The sequence below is a fragment of the Elgaria multicarinata genome, chromosome 8, assembly GCF_023053635.1.
Source record: "Elgaria multicarinata webbii isolate HBS135686 ecotype San Diego chromosome 8, rElgMul1.1.pri, whole genome shotgun sequence".
Lineage (NCBI taxonomy): Eukaryota > Metazoa > Chordata > Lepidosauria > Squamata > Anguidae > Elgaria > Elgaria multicarinata.
Window position 1 is genome coordinate 68,382,215 of NC_086178.1, and position 19,768 is coordinate 68,401,982.

The window sequence follows — 19,768 nt, forward strand, 5'->3', positions numbered from 1 at the left end:
CTCGTCATGTTCATCTAGAAAAACCACAACAAGCAAGACAAGAGATATTATTAATAACAACAACAATGGCAACACTGGGTTTGTGGAGGTTATTTTTAAAGAAGGATGAACAATTATCAGCAATTGTTACAAAATATACGTCATGCCAATTATATCAAAACAATTGGAGAGGAAGGTCTATGGGTCAAAATGCATTATTAAAAAAATGAATTACTATCTTCTAGCACCAATTAGAGACCCACTTCTTCCTTTGCTCTACGGAGCAAGTAGGCACAAATAACTCAAGCAAGTGAGCCAAACCACATACCACAGAGGATGGCTAAAAACAACTATGTTGGGAAAGAATTTCCTTCATGACTCAAAATTCCTGATCCCAAGTATGATGACCCAGCAAAGGTTTTAGGAAATCTCGCTCATATTGGCATAAGTTGAGATATTTTGCTGGTCAGAATATTCATCAGTAGAACTCCAAAGGAAATACCTTAATGGGAAACTTGCCAGTGAGATACTGTGGCAAGGCATTTGTAAATTTCCACCCTCCCTTCAAAGACCCTAGAGTGATGTTGTGCAACCTAGGCCATGCACGTTTACTCAGAATTAAGTCCCACGTTAGTGGCTAAGGTGTTGGACTGGGAGTCGGAAGATCCGGGTTCTAGTCCCCACTTGGCCATGGAAACCCACTTGGTGACTTTGGGCCAGTCACATGCTCTCATCCCAACCTACCTCACAGGGTTGTTGTTGTGAGGATAACATGGAGAGGAGGAGGATTATGTACGCTGCCTTGGGTTCCTTGGAGGAAAAAAGGCAGAATATAAATGTAATTAATAAATAAATTTACTCCAAGGGTTCCAACTATGTGTGCATAGGATTACTGCCACTTATTATCAACACTCACCCTCAGTTTCCATTGCAAAAGTATATTATTTATTTATTTATTTATTTAGAGTATTCTTATCCCGCACCTCAGCCAAAAGTCTCTCGGAGCGGCTTACAATGTATCAATAAAGAAGACAGTCCCTACCCTCAGGCCTACATTCTAAAAAAAAAGACATGACACACAAGGAAAAGTGGGTGGGGAGGGAAGAGGGAGAAAATAAAAAGAAATTAAGGAGACTGTTTAGGCTGGTGGGAAGGCCCTGCTCCATCCTCTCATCTCCCAATGGAGGGGCAAACCAACAGCTCCTTCTTCACCACAAGGTGAAGATGTTAGACCTGTGGGGGGTGGGGGCTGGGGTCCAACTGAAGCAGGCTCTGATGGTCCCTGCCTGCTCCAGTCTCCCTCGCATCTTCTTCCCCACAGGGTGAAGATGGCAGTTAGCCCTGTGGGGAAGAAGATGCGAGGGAGACTGGAGCAGGCAGGGACCATCAGACTGGATCAGGCAGAGACCCATTACAGTTGGGCTGCAATCCAGAATTACACTTTCCTGGGAGTAAGCCTCACTGGACATAGGTGTGACTTACTTCTGAGTAAACACACACGGGATGGTACTATTAAACATTTGAATCAACAGGACATAAAATATTAATTTCAACAGTACTGTGCACGCAGTATTTAATGGGAAGTAAAAGTTTTAAATTCCTCTACACTTCCAATTAGGAACTAAACTTCTTTTCCCAACTGTTTTCCCTTTCTTTCTGTTCCCAAAACCAGGTGTGCCCCTTACTCACAAATTTTCTAAAGCAGCGGTTCTCAACCTGTGGGTCGGGACCCCTTTGGGGGTCGAACGACCCTTTCACAGGGGTCGCCTAAGACCATTGGAAAACACATATTTCCGATGGTTTAGGAAACTGTATTGACTGAACTATGTCATGTATCATCTTTTGTATTATTAAAGCTATTGTTATGTATTATTTTCATTAGCAAACCATCCCATGACAATGGATCGTGTAGAGAAGAACGAAAATAATTTTATGGTTGGGGGTCACCACAACATGAGGAACTGTATTAAAGGGTCGCGGCATTAGGAAGGTTGAGAACCACTGTTCTAAAGCCAGTGCTTAGGCAACGAAACCAAACTATCTTCCTCAATGAGCCAAACAAAGTTTTAACTACTTATTTTAGAAATTACAGAGCCTAAAATCTTGACTGAACTTTGGTTACAGCCCCCAAAATCCCAACATGTGCTTTATTTCTCTCTCCACCATCCGCCTCCCTTGGCCCAGGACTCTATCCTACCATTTTCCTTGCTCCTCGAACTCCCTTCCTTCTCTTTTTGCTAAATCCAAGTCAGTCAGGCCAGCCGAGTCTCTAAATGCATTGGGCACCAGCCTCCCCCCCCCCTCCCAACCGCCCAAGCAGCATCCACTCACTCACTCACTCCCTGCTCTTACTGAAAGCCTTAACAATGAGGTAGGGGGAAGTGAGTGTGTGTGTGTGCGTGCATGCACAAGCAGCGGCAGCCCTGTTACCAGGCCTTTGAAGATAAGGTCATAGCACCTCTATTTTTCCTATATCTATGGCTGAAAAATACAGCAGCCATAAAGGGCCATTCCTTTTTAACGCGAATGCAGTTTGTGGCCATAGTTATAGGAAAAATTGAGAGCTGCCATGACCATAACTTTATAGGCCGTTTGGGTGGGGAGGGAGGAAGAAATCCAAATTTTCCTCCAAATTTCACCACACACACACTTCCTGGATTTGTAAGCAAAAATCCTGACAAATCTTAGTTTTTCCTGTCATTTGGTCACTCCACCTGTCCCAATTCAATACTAATAGTTATACTACACTGCCTCAACTACTATTTACTCTTGGCTACTACAACAGGAAGATAGATGCAGCCTGACCCCCTGCATGTTTATTCAGAAGCAAGTCTGACTGAATTCAATGGAACTTGCAACACAAACCTTATTTATTTATTAAAACATTTATATCCTGCCCTATATCATAAAGATCTTAGGGTGGCATAAAATCATACATATAAAATAGAATATACAATTCTAAAACAAATTAAACCATTAATATGTTAAAACCAATATGAAATTTTAAAACAGTAAAATCCAATTAAAACAAGTCAATGTGCAGGCTGGTGGATTTAGCCATCAAAGACTCTGTTAAAAAGCTACGTCTTAACCTGGCACCAAAATGAAGCCAGTGCCAGCACCAGTCGGGCCTCCAGCGGGAGGGCATTCCACAGCCGGGGTGCCACAACAGAGAAAGCCCTCTCCCATACCCCACCATAGTGTATATCTTGCATTGGTGGGGCATGGAGAAGGGCTCCTCCAAGAGATCTCAGGCAGGCAAATATAGGGAGAGGCGTTACTTCAAGTATTGAGGTCCCAAGCTGTTTAGGGTTTTCAAAGTCATTACCAACACCTTGAATTCCGACCGGAAATGTATTGGCAGCCAGTGCAATTCCTTTAAGATCGGTGTTATATGGTCTCTATGAGATGTTCCAGTTAGCAATCTAGCTGCTGCATTTTGCACTAGTGCAACTTCCAAGTCATCTTCAAGGGCAGCCCCAGGTAGAGTGCATTGCAGTAGTCTAATCAGGAAATTACCAGTGCATGTATTACTATGGCTAGGTTATCCCTATCCAGGAAAGGCTGTAGTTGGTGGATCAGCCAAAGCTTACCCCAATTACTCCGGGCCACGGAGTCCACCTGGGCCTCCAGTGACAAGCATGGATCTAGGAGTACTCCCAAACTACACACCTGCTCCTTCAGAGGGAGTGCAACCCCTTCCGGAACAGGTCGCTTACCCAATTCCCGGACTCAGGAACCACCAACCTTAGAAATTTGCTCAAAGTTCCTTTATTTAATGCCTCCAAAAATATATTTTTCTAGACATTGTAAAATCGCAAACACAGCAATGCATTATAAAACCAATAGACATAACAAAACACCAGAAAATGTGATATGGATGCAAAAACTAAAACCATAATCAGATACTGCAGAAATTAAAATAGTAAATCTTAAAACAATGAGGCTTACTCCTATGTACAGTGGTGGCCAAAACTGTGGACACTCTGAAATTTTCATGTTTCATGTTCAACTTTGCATGCTTATAGAAAATGTTCTGTTTCACGAAATTCAAATGTTTATATATCAATTGAAAGAGAATTTAATGCTGAATTCAATACAAAAAAAGAATGCAAATATCTGCAGTACAAAAAAAAGTTATGCTTACTTTAATCTAAAACTAAACACAGGTGTGATTGAGTGAAGAAGCGGATTGGAATTGCAAACCCTACTGGCCAATCACAGTCCTTGTTCTGGGGACCAATCACATGGCAGTAGCTGCGATACATCATGTTTCAAGTTGGGGAAATTCAGTTTTGCTGTTTGTTCTGTAACTGCAGTGCAATTGGAGATTGTGTGAATATTTGAAAAAATTCTCAAATTAAAAGTGTTCGTACGTACATCATAAATAGAGAAATGGCACCAAAGAAAAAAGTTGATTGGACACACAGGAAAGGAATCAGGATTGTTGTATTATGCGAATCAGGTCTTTCAATTGATATATGAACACTTGAATTTAGTGAAACAGAACATTTTCTATAAGCATGAAAAGTTGCAAAACATGAAAATTTCAAAAAGTGTCCACAATTTTGGCTACCACTGTAAGTGGGTATAAAAGCGCAGTCTTACTTCCAAATTAAATGTACATAGAACTGCTGCCATAATGTAATTTGCATTGTGTGGCCAGTTAAATTTCCAGTTATGAGTGCCAATACAATCATTATATGAACATGCATAACTTCTTAAATATACTTGCTGTTTTTACTTTTACAAGTTTGTTAAACTACTACAAATTTCCCTGTTGCTCCTTTTTTTAGCACACACCTTTTTTCGACACACAGACTCAACAACATAAGCTAATATCTCACCCCAGATTCTAAATAAACAACATCTTTGAGAACCTCTTATTTTGTTGACATTTTAAGAAGGTACCATGGAAAACAGAAATTAAGTGATGCCAATATGATCTCAACTAAAGTTGCAAATTCCATGCATACTTTAAAGTAAGTACCAACTAGTTAAGTCACACAATAGCTCTTCTTCATCACCTCCCATGTCTCTAGAAAAGCCTCTCTGGAGGATCAGGGAATCCTTTTGAACAGTGGGGCTGCAGAGGGAGGGTTAATTGCCAAACATCAGACAAAGTCACTTTACACTAGCAAGGAAATGGAAAGATTCATTGTGTAAGTGGCCTTCAGCTCAAGCAGCCTCCAGATCCAATCCACGGTGCTGGGGATATAACTTACCACAGCATCTACAACTTCTCTGTAGCTGTGACAAGGGCTGTAGAAAATACAAAATACAAATATAGAAAATACAAAATAGGAGTTGAGCATCCTAACAAAATTTTGTCTATTTTCAAGAAGCGGATTTGTTGCATTCTAAGATATCTAAGGGCAAGACTCCCTCAATATTGTCTTGGAGAGAGATAATGTTGACTTAATTTTCAGTCTAAATCTAATATTTCAGAATCTGTCATCTGCTTTACAATTAGATTAACTAATTTTTGCCAAAGAATTGGCACTTTGTTCAAAACAATATGAAAATCAGTACTACACCTTACTGCAGCTTTGTCCTCACCAACCGCTTATGATTATCCTATCAAATGTAACAGTGGAAACACCAGTTGTCAGAATCCCCCTTCTATGCAATTCTTAAAGGCATAGCAGTTCTCTCAGGTCCAACATCTGGCAGCCCTATGACCCTTTGGTTCCCTAGCTCACACCCCACCAGCCTTTTCCTCAAATCTCTTGTATCTGCCATATGCCTATCCCTCAGGTTCCTGCTTTCTTTCAGCTATCTTGCCTGTGAGCTTCTACCCCTTAGGTTCCCTACCCTCTGGGGCCTTTTTGTAGTAAGGCTTCCGGTCCTTAGATTACACCATACACTTTTTTTCAATAAGGTATGTAAGAGATTTTAAGCTGAGACAGACAACTAACATGTTGACTGTTTTTTCATAACCTGGGCAATGGACCTTTTGTTAGAGACCTTGCTTCCCTGAGCAATTGGAATGTTCCATTCCATCACAGCAGCTCAGCAAACTAATTTATGAGGCATGAGCACCAAACAAAACATTACAGTGTAGATTATGTTAAATTCAATAAACAAAAAACGTACGGTTTATAAAACAACGTTAAGGACGTACACTTTTCCACCAAGCACCAAAAAGCGGGGAAATAGGGAGTTAAGGCTCACCAGCCTTAACACCACATCCTCCCTAAGGAGGCAGAAAGTACCAGTGAAATTCTCATTCTCACAAAGCAGATAAACCATGAAGACAGGATGGAGAATAGGATATGCAGAGGTGACTGTGGGGTTGTGGAAAACTGATGATGAACAACTTAGAGCCACCTACTTCTTTTTTTGTTTAGAGCAGCCCTTCCCCAACCTAGTGCCCTCCAAAGGTGTTGCTATACTAGAGTGACCACATTTAAAAGAGGGCAGGGCTCCTGCAGCTTTCACTGTTGTGATGAAGAGAGAATTTCACCAGGTGCTGCATGCATACAAATGACACCTGCTGAAATGTCCTTTTCAATACAACTGTTAAAGATACAGGAGCCCTGTCCTCCTTTGCATATGGTCACCCTAAATATCTGCTTGGTGTCGATGAGCCCATGGTTGTGGCTTTCTTCCAGACTGATGCTCTGAACATGGCTAAAGTTTCTCTGCACTGAAGGTGTGGGGAACCTTTGGCCTCACCTATCGCGATGGATTACGGACCCTATCATGCCCTATCATATTTAACGGTTTTTAATGCTTTATGTGTGTATGTTCTGTGTTTTAGAATTTTAAATTTTGTATACTCGTTTTTATCTTAATTTTAGAATTTCTGTAAACCGCCCAGAGAGCCCTGGCTATGGGAGCGGTATATAAGTGCAATAAATAAATAAATAAAATGCCCAACTATTGCCTGTGGCTGATGGGAGTCAAACACCCAACAATATCTGGAGGGCGGAAGTTTTCCCAACCCTGCCTCTGTTTGCTTTGGGAATAATTATAGATGGGTATGAAAGGACCAAAGGGCAAAGCTCTTCTGAAGCAGGTGGATTCCTACATTGAGAAGGGGGTTGGACTGGATGGCCTTGTAGGCCCTTTCCAACTCTGCTATTCTATGATTCTGTGAACATGGGCAGAGTGCATTGGGCTTTACCCAGGGCGTGTGTGTGTGTTGAGGCTTACTCCAGAGAAAACCCACATGGGCCAGGTTCTCTCCAGGGGAGTAGGCTGTGCCCGCGGGGAACCCTAAGGCGGCGGCTGCAGGTCCTGGGGGGGATGGCAGTGGCCCCGGCTCCGACTGTGGCTCCGGCTCCAGTGGCTCCGGTTGAGGCGGCCCCGGCACGGCTCTGGAGTACCTCGCAGCAGGGCGGCATGGTGGGACGAGAGCAGCAGCTTGGCCGAGGGCGCCTCGCACAGCCGGGCCACCTCCTCCTCGCGCAGCCTGGCCTGGCCCAGCAGCACCGCGGCCGGCAGCAGCGACGGGTCCGAGAGCAGCAGCGGCGGCGCTGAGAGGGCCAGGGAGGCTGCGGCCATGGAGGCCTCGCCCGAGGACACAGCGGCTCCTGCTCCTCCCGGCGCTGCCTCGGCCACCACCACCGCCACCTCCTCCTCCTCGCTCTCGCTGTGGCCGCCCACGTTCCCCAACCCAAACCCCACGTCACTTACCTGCTCCGTCGATAGCAGGTCCGGGTTTAAATTGATCCCCTGGCTCCACAGGAAGCTGGGCCAATTTTTTTAGCCCAGCTTCCGGTGAAACCGGGGGTTCCATTTAATCCTGGGCCGGCCGTCGGAGGAGGAGGTAACTCCATCCTCCCACCCACCCCCCAGCCTGGCCCCCCTGCTTGCTCGCCCCCGCCCCCCACCCCCTGGTGGCAGCGAAGTACGGCGGCAGCAACAGGGGCCAGGGAATCCCCACCCACCCCCCACCAGCCCGTCCCAGCCTGCCCCGGCCTACCGCCGCTACAGGAACTACGGCGGCAGCGGCGGGGCCAGGGAAGCCCAACCCCCACCTACGACACTTACCTCCTCCTCCGTTGGCAGGCCGGGTGGAAATCGAGCCCCTGGCTTCACCAGAAGCTAAGCCAAAGATGGGGGCTCCATTTCCACCCAGCCTGCCAACGGAGGAGGTAAGTTGCTCCTCTCCCCCCCCCCCCCCCGGCCTGGGACCACCACCAAAAATTGCGGCGACAGCAGCGGGGCCAGGCAAGACCCCCCCAACCCCCAATGTCCCATCTCGCCCCGCCTAGGCCTACCGCCGTCACCGCCAAAACTACGGCGGCGGGGCCAGGCAACCCCCTGCTCGTGCCCCCCCCGCGCGCTCACGCCCCGTCTCATCGCGCCTGGGCCTACCGCTGCCAAAACTGCAATTGCGGCCTTGCTTCTGGGTGGAGCCGGGGGCTCAATTGAAACCCGGGCCTGCCGCCAACGGACCAGGTAAGTCACCCCCCCGGTCCCCGCCACCACGCCTGGGCCCGCCGCCGCACGAACTGCAGCGGCGGCTCCAGGCAAGGCCCCCCCAACTTACCTTATCCGTCGGGGATGAGCACAGGCCGCGCTCTCCCTGCTTCTCCCCCCTCCCTCTGGGGAATCTGACGCTGACGCACATGCGTTAGCTTATCAGATTCCCCAAAGGAAAACATGGGGATTTTAAAAAATTAATAAAAAATTGATGGAATGGTCTTTTGAAAAAAGAAAGGCCATTCCATCAATGGGGAGTATAGGGCAATGCAATCCTACTAATGGATTGCATGGGGAGGCTTCCAATTTGGCGCTATAAGTGCACAAAAAATGGTCGCCAACCCGGAAGTAAGTCTGATCACTTTGAAACAGACATGCTTCCCCCCCTTTTTCTGCTTTAAACTCCCATCCAGCCCTCAATAGTTCACCAATCTTCCTGAAACGCGCAGGGTATGTAAAGCCAGCATTTCTTTCTGGCAGTACTGCGTTTCAGAAAGATTGTTGAAATATTTTTCATTTTAGGCTGCTAGGTTGACCCACCCCCAGTAACTCCATTTAACATGGCAGAATGCTCGTTTTACTGACAGTCCTTAACTACAGGGAACACGACTGTGTTCCCTGTAATATAGCTTCATAAAGAACTGTCTCAAAAGCAAAGAACATAAACTGTATTTGTGGCTTATGCTTTCTGTGCAATATACTGGCAACTTTCAGAATGCAGTAAGGTAGAAGATTAACATACTGATTCCAGAAAGGGTCTTCTCCAATTAGCTAGTTTACTTGATATATAAATAACTTTTAAGCACAACATTAGTTAGCTTCTAGTTTAAGTGACACATGACCTACTATAACATCTCTGTAGCAATCTCTAGCTGATATATCCAACATTGCTCACCCCCCCAATAATATTTATTTAATAAATAAGATATATGACTCCAAAGTAATTTTGTTGATTCTGATTCCTGCTGTGGTGTGTGTGTGTGTGTGTGTGTGTGTATCTACATTATCTCTTATAAATATGGTGAGGTATTCAACAGAGGCAAGTTAAGAGTGTATTAATCCTGAGTTAGAAAGATCTGAGGAAATAGCATGTATGTAACTGCAATGAGGATTCACCTTATTCCTTAAAGATACTGTAAGCAGATAACTGTCAGATAAAACTGATATGCCATACTAGGTAAACAATCACACTGACAACCAAACTTTAAGCATCGGCCACTATAAGCTTAAACTAATAGAGCCACTGCAAAACTTGCCAATTTCAGTTTGAAATAACATTCATGCAAGTTAAAATCATATTACTCAAATGCAACAAAAGGTAAAGTTTTCCCATTTTATGTAACAGACTTAATGTCCTTAATATATACAGAACTCCCTCACTGATTTATCTGTGCTAAGCAGATTAGGTATCTAATGGATGAACTCACAAGACCTTGAATTAGAAAATACAGCAGCTGTCAAATTTCTCATATTACTGATATAGAAATAATTTTTCATAGAACCAGGTGTAAAAGGTAAGCTAAAAGCAGAAACCAATTCCTAAATTGCAAGATGGCAATTGCTGGTAGGAGGTGTGAAGGACTTATAGAGGTAGGACTTAGAAAAAAGTGACAGAAACTAGAGTGACTATTTAAGAGCTCTAGACCACACAGTTGAAGAGACAGAGGTTGCAAAATTTCCCATACTGACCTGAACCCAAAAAGCAAAATAAACACCAGGCATACCTAAATGTTTTAACAAACTACATCAACATCTGTATGTTTAAGGTTTGGGTGCTAGACAACCAATTTTATAGCTTTGTTACATTACAAAGGAAATAAACGATGAAGAAAAATTACATACTAGGATTTTATTTTAGTTTCAGGAAATGTCCTTTCAGCTTGCATTCTTGCTATTTAGCTAGCATGCAATTACTGAGGTTGTAAAAGTGGACTTCAAATTAAGTTTTATTTATTTATTTATCTATCCTGTTGAAAGTTTTTCCAGAATAGTTGGTTGTTGTTTTTCCTTAAATAAGTTTTTTTTGTGTTTTTTTTAAAATCAGCAATATAAGTGGCATCTCATCCCAGATCTCTCCAAGATTTTTCCAAGGGAATTCAGAGATGCACTAAAGAGACATGGAATTCCATGGAATTCCACAGGCAAAGTCTCAAGGGCATGTCACTAATCATCAACATCTATAACGGAGATGCAAAATGTGCACACACACACCCAACCCTGCCTGGTGCCCTATTCACCCAGAACAGGAAAAACACTTTAGGAACTTTCTTCATGGTTCTTGCCCTAGAAACGTCATTCCTAGAATATCCCCAGAGCATTTTAGAAAGCAACGCTCAAAGGCTCTTGCCTCCTTCCTAGGATGCTCAAGAATGGGAGTTGAATGCAGTAACCATAGAGCCTGTTCCTACAGTGTTCCCAACTCCCTTTGCTGTTGCTGAAAAAGGTCCAGATAAGACAGTGTGGAATGTCAGGATCTTTCAGCAGAAAGTGGATTAGAGGAGGGAGAAAGGCTAGGAACTAGGATGGCTTGTTTGAGAACTGAGGTTTCTGGGAGGAGTGTTTATCTGACCAAAGCAGGTGCCAGTCCTCTGATATGCTCTTGAGCAGGAGTTAAATTTAAGTGAACAAGCAGTGTGTAAACTGTATGTGAATGTGCATGTGAACACACGTGTAATGCCCAGCAGATACCTGATACAGCCCTCAGGACCAAAAAGTTGTGCATCTCTGATCTATAAGCACCTACCAACAAACAAGCATACTCAATGAATTTCTTTCTTATGAACAATGGATAGATCTTCCTGTTGTGTCTCCCACAGCTCATGGGTAATTACTTCAAAATCTGCTAAGGAATGTAAAAAGTCAATAGCGGAAGTTGTTCTAAGCACAAAACAATTATGGCAGGGATAGGGAACATTCAGCCCACGGGCTGAATGTGGCCCACAGGTATTCCCCATCCAGCCCGCCAGCTTCTTCTTCAGACTCTGGTCTTCAGTCAGACAGGGAAAAACTCTATTGGTGATCAGCTGCTGATCAGAAATTAGAGCTTTTCCTCGCAAGGGAGAGTAGGTGCAGCCTGGGGAAGAAACTGCTTAGTCAAGTCATTCAGTCCTGCTAACTTCTGAGACATTTCTCTAAAATGGACACCTTATGGACACCTCCATAATGGACACTCTTATGGACACCTCCATAAGATTGATTTGCTAAAACAGTGGATTCAAGGTCCCAAAAGATGCAAGTGATTTTATACTGAAAATGTCAAGCAAATAAATCACAGCAGCCCACCAAGGGTTCAACCATCTCCTTCTGGCCAACAAATAATAGGCCCCAAACTATCTGGAAAGGTCCGCCAGTCAGTATAGGGAGGATCTAACAGAGGCAGTGAAACAGCACTCCTTCGTTGCCTTCACTGCCACTAAGTAGGCTTGATATGGATCATGTACTAGTTGTCGATTGCCTTCATCAGGTGTCTCCACTTGTGTTCTAGTATTCTCCCAGCTTGCTTCATTGCCTTAAGCTATGGAGTATACCATGAAGCCATCCAGAAAGTGCTAAGTAAGAGAAGATGCTCAGGAGTGATTGTGTCAACCATGCTGGTCATATTTTCCACAGGTTGACCAGGTCTTCAAAAGAAGCACCAGTCTTGTCATCTGAAAAATCCTTCAGAACCATCTGGAAACCAGTTGGATCCATCAGCCTCCTGGCTGACAACAGCCTGGGAGATCTCAACACCAAATTCAGGACCACTTCTGTTAGTTCATGCAGGGAGACTGCTGGGTAGTGAACCACAGAATTCCTAACCTGCCCCGCTCACCCAATGTAAGATACAGCAATCTAAACCTGAAATCAAATGGACAGGAAGAGAAAGATATAATTCCTGTAGACCACAGTGATACCCATCCCACTCTTTGAGCCTGCTTTGTGCTGCAGAATCCAGGTGGACACAACTGTTCACCGACACAGGTCTTGATTACACATCTAGGGTGGAATCCGCATTCATGATCAGCAAGCAAAAGCATGCACTTAAAAGGTGCTATTTAGCATCTGGATGCCAACAATACTGTTTCTCACCATATGCGTTCTTATCAACTAAAAGGTAACTCATGTATGACTTTTTTAAAAAAATAGGGCTGGAGCGCCTTTCTCTATGGAGAAAGGCTGCAATGTTTGGGGCTTTTTTACTTTACAAAAAAAAAGGCAAGAAAGGCAAAACATGCTAGAAGTTGATGGATGGTGTGGAAAACGGAGATATTATTTCTCCTTCATAATTCTATAAATCATATAATTCCAGGAAACTGATTGGCAGGAGATGCAGGACAGACAAAAGAAAGTTATTTATACACACAATACATTTATGGAACTCACTGCCACAGGGTGTGATGGATACCACTAGTTTAGATATTTTGAAAAGGAAATTAGACACATTCATGGCCAAGATTGGAGATAATATGCCAGTTGATGGGGATCAACAACAGGAGAGTGCTTCATGTCCTACTTGTGGACTTCCCAGAGGCAACTGTTTTTCCTCTGCGAGAAACAGGATGTTGGATTAGACCGACCATATTCCAATCTAGCAGGACTCTACTAAGTTAATTTTTCCTTCCACAGCTAGCACCATTATATTCATCCAGTAATTCCTTTGTGGAACTTCTTATAACAGTGTGCCAAACATAGGAGACCACAGGTACAGAATAAAGTGGCTCGTAACTAACGTTATTAAAATGTGTATTTAGCCAACACTACTTATACGTCTTCCGCAAGAAAGAGCTGCATGGGAGACAAAGGTTTTCCCCCTTTGAATGGCATGTTGTTGAACATGCACATTCACAAAACAGGTTTTAGAAAGTAAAACCTTGCATGTCACCTTCAATACAATAGATGTTTGCTCCAGAGAACATATCGCCCCGATTCAAAGAACATTCTTCTTTTGGTAAGTTTATTTTTCCATTTTTCCTGGTAATCACATTTAAGTGCTAATTAGTGTTTCCTTAGGCAAATCAATTAACATTTTATTCAGTCTGTAGAAAATTACAGTCAAGAAAACCCACACAAAGTATGCTCAAAGGCAGTTTCAGAGTGTGTGCTTCTTAAATGTCAGTACTTACTAGCTGTTGGAAAACAGAATGCAAATCTATATAAACAATCCAATAACTATTTACTGTTCTATAGTAATAAACTTCTTACAATTAGCATGTGTGCAACTTGCTGACTTTGATTAGGTCAAATTTGACTTAGGGTGCAATCCTATGCATATTTAGAAAGAAAAAAGTCCTACAACTCCCAACATGCCCCAGCCAGCCTGCTGGAAGTTGTCAGGCTTTTTTCTGTCTAAATGAGCATAGGATTGCACCCTTAAGTAATCCTTAGGAAAGTTGCTACAGGCTATTCTAATCTTTCCATCAAAACAGATTTCTTAAAAGGAAGTCATGGTATATCTGATTTTCATCAGCTTTTCACATTAGTTTTAAACATAGAACACACACTCTTGTCACTACAGCCTCCTACTGTTAACTGCTCATCCCCCAAATTACATTTATACTATGCAGAAGGGGCTGGCAAATGTGCAAGTAACTTTTTAAGTTTTCATACTCTACATTCATTCTTTTCAGAACTTTCAACTCTTTTGACTTTTTAGTTACTTCTTAAAGCGAAACATGCATTTCATGTGAGGTTTTGTACATAATTCCATCAATTTTACTTCTTCCCTTGAATGTCTTCATTGAAGTACCTCTTTAAAGTGGAGTAACTAATACCCTGATTTTCTTCAATCTTATTAATTTGTAAACAGGCTCCCTAACAACATAATGGCATTATAACTTTCTCATTTTCACCCAGAGAATTTGAAATCACTCACTTTTTAAATCAAGGCTGCATACACACAAAGGCATATTAAAAAGAAGGGCTAGCAACCAAATCCTTCCTTCCTGCTGCAACACCACAGCTATGCTACCTGCACCATGGAGAAGAGCAATAGTCTAAAACAAGGATGTGGAACCTCCACCCATGTCAGCCCTCCCCATTCGGCTGTCAAATGCCTCCAGTGAGGCCCATCCCCCAAGCCCCATCCCTTTGGGTAATGGAAAGGGGGCAGGAGAGCCACAGGTCAGTCACCTTCAGGCAGCAGCTCAGACATCTTCACTCATCCCTTGCCCTTCCCATCAGGTCAGGTGAGGGGTGAGCCAAGCCAGCTCAACAGGAGTAGCTATTTCTAGTGCTTTAACCCATTATGTCAAAGTACAAGTGAAGCCAGCTTGGTGTATATATGAATAGGGTCTGGGCATGCATTTCAGGGGAGCACATGCCAGTAGTGGGGGTGGCTCCAAACACTGTTGCCACATAGCCCCCAAAATGCTTGTTCAGTTGGAGTCAATTTGGCACAGCCTCCCTACACCTGGCCTAACATCGCAGATGTAAGGTTTAATTCAGACACAATGGAGGTCCAGTTGGTCAGTAGAAAGGCCAAACTGGGATTTAGAGTACAAAGTGCTCTAGATGGGGTTGCACTCGCTTCTAAAGGATCAGGTACACAGCTTGGGGTTGCTCTTGGATCTAGTGCTGCTCCGGGACGTTAAAGGTGACAGAGAAACAATTTTAGGTACATAGATGCTAGAAATTGAGTCTTCTATACTCAGGAACTACATACTATGAGAAAAACTATCCAGCCTCTCCCAGTACCTTGCATGGTAGCTACTGTAGCATTCAGAATGTATATTTATTTATTTAAAACATTTATATCCCACCCTATATTAATAAGATCTCAGGGTGGCGTACAGATAAAAGCATACAGTATAAAACAGCAAATATACACAGCTAAAAACAAATTAAACCATAAACCAAGTTAAAACAATATATAATTTAAAAGCAGTAAAACTACTAAACAGTTAAAACAATGTACAAACTTAGTGAATATCTGATACTGAGAACCATCTCCAAATGAGTATACTTGCTTTCTTAATACTAAATTCAAGTACTTTATTAGTATAAAGTTCTGAAAATAGTACTTGGGTTTGCAATATGCATTCCTTTTTGGTAGTTGCACCTTCAGTTACAAGGAAGGAAGGCCTCACTTCCTCAGTGATGACCTTCTAGTAGCTGGTAAAAACTTTCCTTTTTAGGAAAGCGTTTAGTATGAGATTTTAACTTACTTTTTTGATCTGTCCCTGTTTTGGGAATATTTTAAATATTTTGATTGCTGTTAATTTCTGATGTTTTTGTTTTAATATTTAATATTTAGATGTTTTAACTATTACATTTTTTATTTATTACTTTTGTGTTTAGCTGTCATATACTCCTGTGAGAAAAGGGCATGTGTTTAAAAAAATATTTGTTTTTGAAACTCAAAGGCACACATGCATGATCTAATATTAAGATATAACATAATGCTGATAAACCCTGTAGTACTAATATTCAGAATAAAGAGGATGGGAGGGCAGCAGAGAGGGGGAAATAACTCTTTTCAGTACAACTTATGGGTGAAGTAGAATTTCCACCTGTGTTAGCAATTAACTCCACAAGTATTTGTGATTGGCAGCAGTCCTATACATGTCTACATAGAATTATGTCCTACTGAGTTCAATGGGACTTAGCCCCAAGTAAGTGGGTACAGGAGTGCATGCCTAGAATACTAAGCCAGTTGTGAGAGGCAGCTGATCTAAACTACATACTACCAGAACACAAGGCTATTGTTTTTCGAATATAGTATAAATGTACAAAAAGCCTTGTTGTTTTAAATGTCAAAAGTAAACAAATTAGTCAGGAATAAGAGCAGCTGACACTAGATGGGCAGCAATTCTTATTTACTTTGTAAAGCACCAAACATACTTAAAAGGAAATCATAACCATCTCTTGAAAATTCTAGGAAGTTCCTGAGGTTTACCATTTTTTTTTGCACCCTTGCAACCTTTAATCACCATTCCATAAATCCACTCCACTCAAGTGTTTCTGCCCCACATACTCAGCACAAAGATACCACTCTTGCGTTATTCATAAACTGAGGAAGACCTACTGAATGGCAACATGGAGGCAGAAGTGTTCCTCCTTTCCTCATTGCTCTGCAGTTGAGAGAGTACAAAGGGGGTCATTTTTCTTACTAGGCTTCCACAGGATGGAGCATCAGCAATGAGGAGCTGTTGTCTCCTCTTGAAAAAGAAGGAACACTTGTTGTTTTCTCTACAGAGAACTGGGTAGGGGGCTCTCCTTTTCTGCAATGCTCTTGCAGAATTAAAGGTTCATAGAGTTGGAAGGAGCCTTGTAGGCCTTTGAGTCAACCTCCCAGCAAATCCAGAGTTAGTATCTCCAACAGATGGTAACTCAGCTGCTGCTCAAATACCTCCAGTAGGGGAAAGCCTGTCCCCCATTATTTCTATTGTCAAACTGCTCTAATCATTAATACATTTCTTCTAATATTCAATCTAATGGGCTTAAGTAGATTTCAGTTGAGAGAGTAGATTTAGTCGTGGCTTCTGAGGCAGCAGAAAACAAGTCTCTGCTTTCTTCTATGTGACAGCTCTTCAGGATTTATTCTTGACAAATCCATTCTGGCTTCTATTAATCACTGCATTGTTATCAAGATACTTACAAGCTGAACTCTTTGATCTGTTCTAGTAAATTCTCTGATATGAAAGTTAGACTGATTGGTCTGTAGTTCCCCTGATTCCCTCCTCATCCCCCCTTTTTGAATATTGGGCCACTTCCCTGTCTCTAGAGACATGACACCTCACCTGTTCTCCAAGATTTCTCAAAGATGATAGATATTCTGAGAGTACATCAGCAATTTGTCTGGCCCTGAAGACTGGAACTCATTTAAGGTAACTAGTTATTTTCTCATCGACTCCTCATCAATCTTGAACTACAATTCTGACCCCCTCACCAGTTGTGTTACTTATGTGAGATTGCACACAGTTCCCCTTGTAGGAAAAGCCTGGAGCAAAATACAAGTTGAGCAGTTCTACCATCACTTTTTCACTCATCAACATTTCACAATCCTAACATTTCACAATCCTTATTGAGAAGCAGCCCTAGTCTTCTTCCTCTTCAAACATACCTGAAAAATCCCATTTTGTTGCTCTTAATGTCTCTTGCCAGCCTCAGCTCAATTTGAGCTTTAGCTTTCCCCAATACTGCCAGTACAAGTCTACTCATTTGTACTTGCCCTTGGTCATCTGTCCATCCCTCTGTTTCTTATATATGTCTTTCATCACATCACTAAGCTTTCTGAGCAGACACATTGCTGTTTTTACATGACTCCCATTTCTCTCTCTCACTGGAATTATTTGCAACTGCACTATTAGTAACGCTTTCTCTTCTGGAACTCCTACACATATTGGTTTTGATTCCCCATTTATATATCTAACTATGAAATGTGACCTAGCATTTTTCTGAGATTAAAATCAGCTTTCCTGAAAAGCAAGGTACGTATTTGACTACTCTCACATTTTGCTTTCCATAAGATCAAAAATTCCAGAAGGCTGCCAAAAGCAGCAGTGCTGCTACAGCTTTCTTCAAGAGTCCAGCGTGAGGAACAGAATGGGTAAGCTGTACTACTAGATCAATGGCTAATAAACCAACCCAAAAATTCATGGATGCAACCCACTCACCCTCCTCTTTTATCAACACTTTTTGACAGCATTTTTGTGAATGCTGCAAATATCCTTACAGTATTTCTTAGGAGTTTGTAAACAGAAAGTTTTCCTTCCCTTCCCCCACTGGCATGTGACTTAAAGCGTATTTTCTTTCCACCTTACCTGATTTTATAGTGAGGTAAAGTATGCTTGCGCCTAATAACTTTCTTGAACTGACTGACAATGATGGAAGTAAGTTGTGGCAAAGGCCTTCCTTCAAATTGTGACTTGACTTCAAGGTCAATCACAGGTTCATCAACAAAGGTGAAGGACCAGTGCGTGAAGGGTAAACGAGTGAAGACCAGCCTCAGCCGACCCACCACTCTAGAGATCTTGGCAAAGAGATATGCTGACTTGCCGAAGACAAGGTCAGCATCAATGGCCAAGTGGAAGCCACCACTGTACTCAACGTCAACCTCAAAGTCCAGCTCCTCAGGGCAGCCTTCCTCACTACAGGTCACCGGCCTCAGGATCTTGATGTTTTTAAAAAGCGGCACGACGTTACCAAATGATACATCCCGCAGGCTGAGCCCCTCCAGCACCTTTCCCGTCATCTTGGTCTGCAGCAGTTCCTCAAATTCCACCTTGATCTTCTTCGTGACCCAATGCCTGAGAAGTGAAGTGTCCTTGAGCTCCCTGAAGAGAAAGAGGCAGATAGCATTGAGCCAGTAGAGGGTCTCCTCAGTACATTCCACAAAGGAGGAGGGGTTCTCCTGGAGCGGCGGGGGCAGCAGGGAGTTCTTGGAGTTCGGCTCGGCTTTGGAGGGGGACTGGTTGGGAGCCGCCGCCGCCGCCGCCTCCTGCCCGGCCCCAACGAAGCCCGCAAAGTACTCCTTGAGGCAGGTGTGGGGAGTGACCCTGGCGGCGAAGGCGCTGGTGCTGGGATTCGGGGTGGCCCCTTCGGGGGGTTCGGTCTTCCTCCGGTAGAAGAGCAGGACCTGAAACAGCAGCGTGAGGCAGGAGCCCAGCAGAGCCGACAGCAGTATTCCATACACCGACAGCATCGCCTCGCCTCAGCGCCCCTCGCCGCCTCAGACAAACGCACCACGACTCCGGCTAAGCCCTGTGGCCCTCGCCACCTCACGCCGCACCCGACGGCGCCGCCAGCGCTACAGCCAACCCCGCCACCTCCATCTTGCGGGCAGCGACCTGAGGGAAACGGCCACCGCACTCTGCCAGGAAGGGAAGCTCTTGGTCGCCCCCTCAAGCCTTTCCAGACAGCCAGCTGCCTCCGCCGTGGCGCGCACAACTCCTGCCTCCTTCCTCATACAGCGGCAACAGCGGCATCCGGGTCTTTCTTCCTTCCCCTTCCTTCCTCCTTTCCCTTCCGCTGCCCCCCTTTCCCAAAGAGGAGAGACCAACAGCTACTTCTTTCCCTTATGTCTAGATTGGAGGAACTGGGGCGGTCCGGGGGGTTACGTCATGGGGCACGACGTCCCGCGTGCTGACCTCATAATACTGCGGAGGGAGGGAGGAAAAAAAATAAGGTGAAAAAAACTGTGGAATGTGCGCGTGCGTGTTTGTTTCTCTCGCTCTCCCCATTACGTTTCTATTATACGCACAGTACAGGACTGCCTGAGAGGTGTTCTGCTGGTAGGCCACGGCTTGTCTGCCTGAGGGCCTTCGAAGCGTTGTCAAGCTTTGCAGGAAGGTAACAGCAGGATGAGTCCCGTCTCTCCACGGTTTCTAGACACATTTGGGCGGGAGGGGTATTTTCTTCATTAGCATACGATGCGAAA

The 19,768-nt window shown here is 43.7% G+C and overlaps 1 protein-coding gene across 1 annotated transcript in view; it reads right to left on the reverse strand.

Annotated features, from left to right (window-relative positions):
- PDZD8 (PDZ domain containing 8) overlaps positions 1-19,326 on the reverse strand; it is a 69,746-nt gene extending 50,420 nt beyond the window's left edge. Inside the window, exon 1 of the mRNA XM_063132707.1 lies at positions 18,153-19,326. Coding sequence (XP_062988777.1) covers positions 18,153-19,033 — 881 coding nt within the window. The 5' untranslated portion in view covers positions 19,034-19,326. The remainder of the gene's footprint in view (positions 1-18,152) is intronic.
- Positions 19,327-19,768: the final 442 nt, after the last annotated feature.